This window comes from Nestor notabilis, unplaced genomic scaffold (genome assembly GCF_000696875.1).
Source record: "Nestor notabilis isolate BGI_N333 unplaced genomic scaffold, ASM69687v1 scaffold21700, whole genome shotgun sequence".
NCBI classification, from domain to species: domain Eukaryota; kingdom Metazoa; phylum Chordata; class Aves; order Psittaciformes; family Psittacidae; genus Nestor; species Nestor notabilis.
In genome coordinates, this window is record NW_009909990.1 from 10,690 (window position 1) to 14,011 (window position 3,322).

Here is a 3,322-nt window from a genome sequence, read left to right on the forward strand (position 1 = left end):
GAATTCCTAAGATAGTTTTGACTGGACCTGCAAGTGTTTTCAGAGCTGCTACGCTCCTCCTCAGCTGCATCACAGTATTTATAGTGTGACTCTTTATTGAGCTCCTGTTAGTTTAATCCAGGATTTCCGTCCTCATGCAGCCCTAAAGCACCTAACCAGGTCTGCAGGGTGCAGAAAAACAGGGCTTATTTCCCATATGTAGCTACTAGATCCTGGCTTAGGAGAAGGCAACTGAACACAAATGAAGAGAGGGCTTTCCAGGGGAAAAATCCCAGGGAATGTGCTGTAAGATGCATTTCACACTACCAAAGAATTGCACGAACAGGCACGGAGGAAATCCATCCCTAGGATCTGCGTTAACCTCCACTCCCTGCAAAGTGCCATGTGTGTTGTGCTCCACAAAGCACAGGGAGCTCCGAGGTGTGATTTCCAGGTTTTTCAGCCCTTCCAAAGCAAGGGCTGCCTCCTGGTTCCATGGCAGGGGCTACTGAAGGGCCGCGCTGGCTGGGGAGCCCCAGGGCAAGGTCTGCTTTGCTCTTACTGCGCAGTTTCTTCTGCCATTCCATCTCGTTGTGCAGGAAGGACGACTGGTCGAAGAAATCACTGACTTTGCTGCCCTGCTCGTCCTGCTCCGTGGTGGTGAAGAGCCGGTACTTGGTCTCCTTGGTGAGGAACTCGCAGATGCCAGGCACCGGGAAGATTATCTGCTCCATGCTTCGGTCCAGACGCACAATCTGCAGGAAGCAGGGTGAGGGGAGGCTGCGTCAGATCCTGCCCCTGCCAGGCTTCAGTTTCCTCTCTCCTAGACCCTGCTGTGCCTTCCCTCCTCCCTCCCACTGCACCAGGATCCAAACGCCACCAGCCACCCATCTATAATGCTACAAATGGACCCAGCAGAGGCAGCCCTGGCTGTGCTGGAGGGAAGCTGAGACGCCGTGAACCCTTCCTGGCCCATCTGTGAGGAGATCCACGCCAACACGCAAGGATGGGGCTGCCGGGTTGGCTGCATCCCACTGCTGCTGGGGGAAAAAGGAAGGCTCCAGGGGACAGCTTGTTCCCTCAGCTCCTCACAGGCTCTGCCTTCAGCTCTCTGCAGAGCAAAAAGACCCGTCTGCTGCTTCGCTGGCACAGGGACGGGAGAGCTCCCAGTGCAAAATAACTGGCACAAGGCAGCCGGAGCACACGTGGGGCTCACCAGCCACGTGCACATCCATAACCCAACAGTGAACGGGCCTTGCCTCAATCTGGGATGTGTGTTTCTCGTAATATGCCAGTGGATCCTCCTCTTCCTCCTGCACCGGGGCCGACGACTTCAGCATCTGCGTCAGTTGCTTGTTATTTAGGCTGAGCTGGGATGTGGGAGAGGGAGAGAGGATGAGCGTGGCCTCAGCCGAGGAGCCAGGTCCAGCTCTGCTCTGACAGCAGCGTTCCTCAAAACCTACCAAAGCTGACGAGGTTTCAGAGGAAAGCAAATGAATTAAAGCTTCTCTAAAGGGGCACGAGCCCTCCCTGAGGTGACAGACATTCAATTTCCTGCAATAATTACATCCAAACGCTGCTAATCCACAAATTACAACCCAATGCCCATAAAACCCCCGGGAAATCATATTACTGCTGAGTCTCATTTGGGATCTAAGGTAGATAGGCAGGAAACGACAGCAAAGGACTCAGCCCTTCCTTTTCCAAAGGGAAGGGGAGAAAGTGGGTACCAGCAGGACCCCACCAGTGCCACCAGTGAGGTGGATGTCACCCTACGGCTGAGCACCATAGACAGGGCTTAGTGCACTGCCTTTAGACTTGTAAATTCAGCTACAAGGGCACTGGTAAGTTTGTGTGTCTTTAGAACCACTGGGGAATGCCAAAATCCATCAGATCTTAACCAACACAACCCAGGGTGGCTCAGCAGCGGTGGGAGACTCTTTGCAGTCTCTGGTCAGGGTAGCTCAGAGGGGCTCTGCCACCGTTTCCAAGGCTTTTCCATACCATGGATGAGATGCCCTCCTCCTCTTCCTCCTGGATTCGCTTCACCGGCTTCAGGAGCTGCTGCAGAGACTTGTTGTGCCGGGATAGCTGGAAGAGGGACAGCAATAGCTGGGTGAGCAGGCGCTGGCCATGAACACGGACACGGGACATGGGGTGCACAGGGAAGCAGGCAGCCAGCGAGCCCAGGGCTTCCATAGGAGCCAAAGCTCATTTCCCAGCCACGGCTCCCCAGGGAACCAGCCTGACCAGAGGAGGTGTCAATGAACACAGAGAAACATGTGCTGTCAGTGAGTGGGAGCCCAGCTCAGCACGGGCAGCCCTGCCTGGCGGGGACCCTGCTGCCACAGCTCCGTACCTGCAGCGCCAGGATATAAATGTTGTGGCCAACTTCCCGGGGGGAAACCTCGGCGTTCTCACACTCCTCCTCCTGCAGATAGGCCTTCTTAATCACGTCGACCTGGAAGGCAGCACAGGGACAAAGAGCTTGCCTCATCTTCCTCCCCTGGCACCAAATGGTTCTGGGAAAACCACTAGGCAGGGATGCTTGTGCAGGTGGCAGTGACCAGCAGTATGGCAGAGGAGATGGTTCATGGCTGCAAAGCAGAAACTGCACCAGGACCTGCAGGAAGAAGAGCTCCAGCAATGGGTGGGCAGCCTGGGGGTGTTTCAGTGTCAGCCCTTACCAGTTCCTGCGGGCGGAGGCTGATGAGGATCCGCTCAGCATTCTCAAACCAGGAGGAGCTTGGAGGCATTGTCCTGCCGAGGAGAAGCCCTTGCTGAGGGGTGCCCTGCTGCTGCCCATGCAGGGATACACACACACGTGCCCCGAGGCTCTGCCTACCTTCAGCTGCAGGACCAGGTCCATGCGGTACTTGCAGAGGGGGCTGATGTCGTTCAGGATGAGGGCCGTGATGATATCGATCCCATTGGACTCGTGCGTCACGATGCAGCTCTGCAGGAGCAATGCAATGAGTTATCCCACAGATGCTGCCAGTCTGCCCAGGTCTGAAATGGTGCCGTGCCCATGGCACTCACCCTGCCCCATCACCCCAGGGCTCCCGGGCCCCCTGTCTCCCTCCTAAATTATTTAACCCCCTTTTGCATCACTATTATCTAGCCTATAACCCGTGCGGCGTCCCCGCGCACCCCGGCATCCTCTGCTGCCCATGTTCTGCTCTTGGTCACACCCTGAAACCAAAAGCTGTCCCTGTCCCTGCACCTTTCCCACCCATTCACCCCAAATCCTCTCTCGGGCATCCCAGATCAGTGGTGAAACACCTCATGCAGGGATACCCACAGACCTGGTTCTCATGGCAGGGCCCTTGGGAGTACTCGGTGG

General features: G+C 56.1%; 1 protein-coding gene across 1 annotated transcript in view; it reads right to left on the reverse strand.

Annotated features, from left to right (window-relative positions):
* Positions 1-3,322, reverse strand: part of ITPR3 (inositol 1,4,5-trisphosphate receptor, type 3) — a gene marked incomplete at its 5' end in the record, with an annotated part of 31,263 nt that overhangs the window by 5,977 nt on the left and 21,964 nt on the right. The window contains 8 exon segments of the mRNA XM_010023847.1: positions 542-734; positions 1,239-1,349; positions 1,984-2,070; positions 2,339-2,440; positions 2,667-2,712; positions 2,714-2,739; positions 2,825-2,935; positions 3,285-3,322. Coding sequence (XP_010022149.1) covers positions 542-734; positions 1,239-1,349; positions 1,984-2,070; positions 2,339-2,440; positions 2,667-2,712; positions 2,714-2,739; positions 2,825-2,935; positions 3,285-3,322 — 714 coding nt within the window.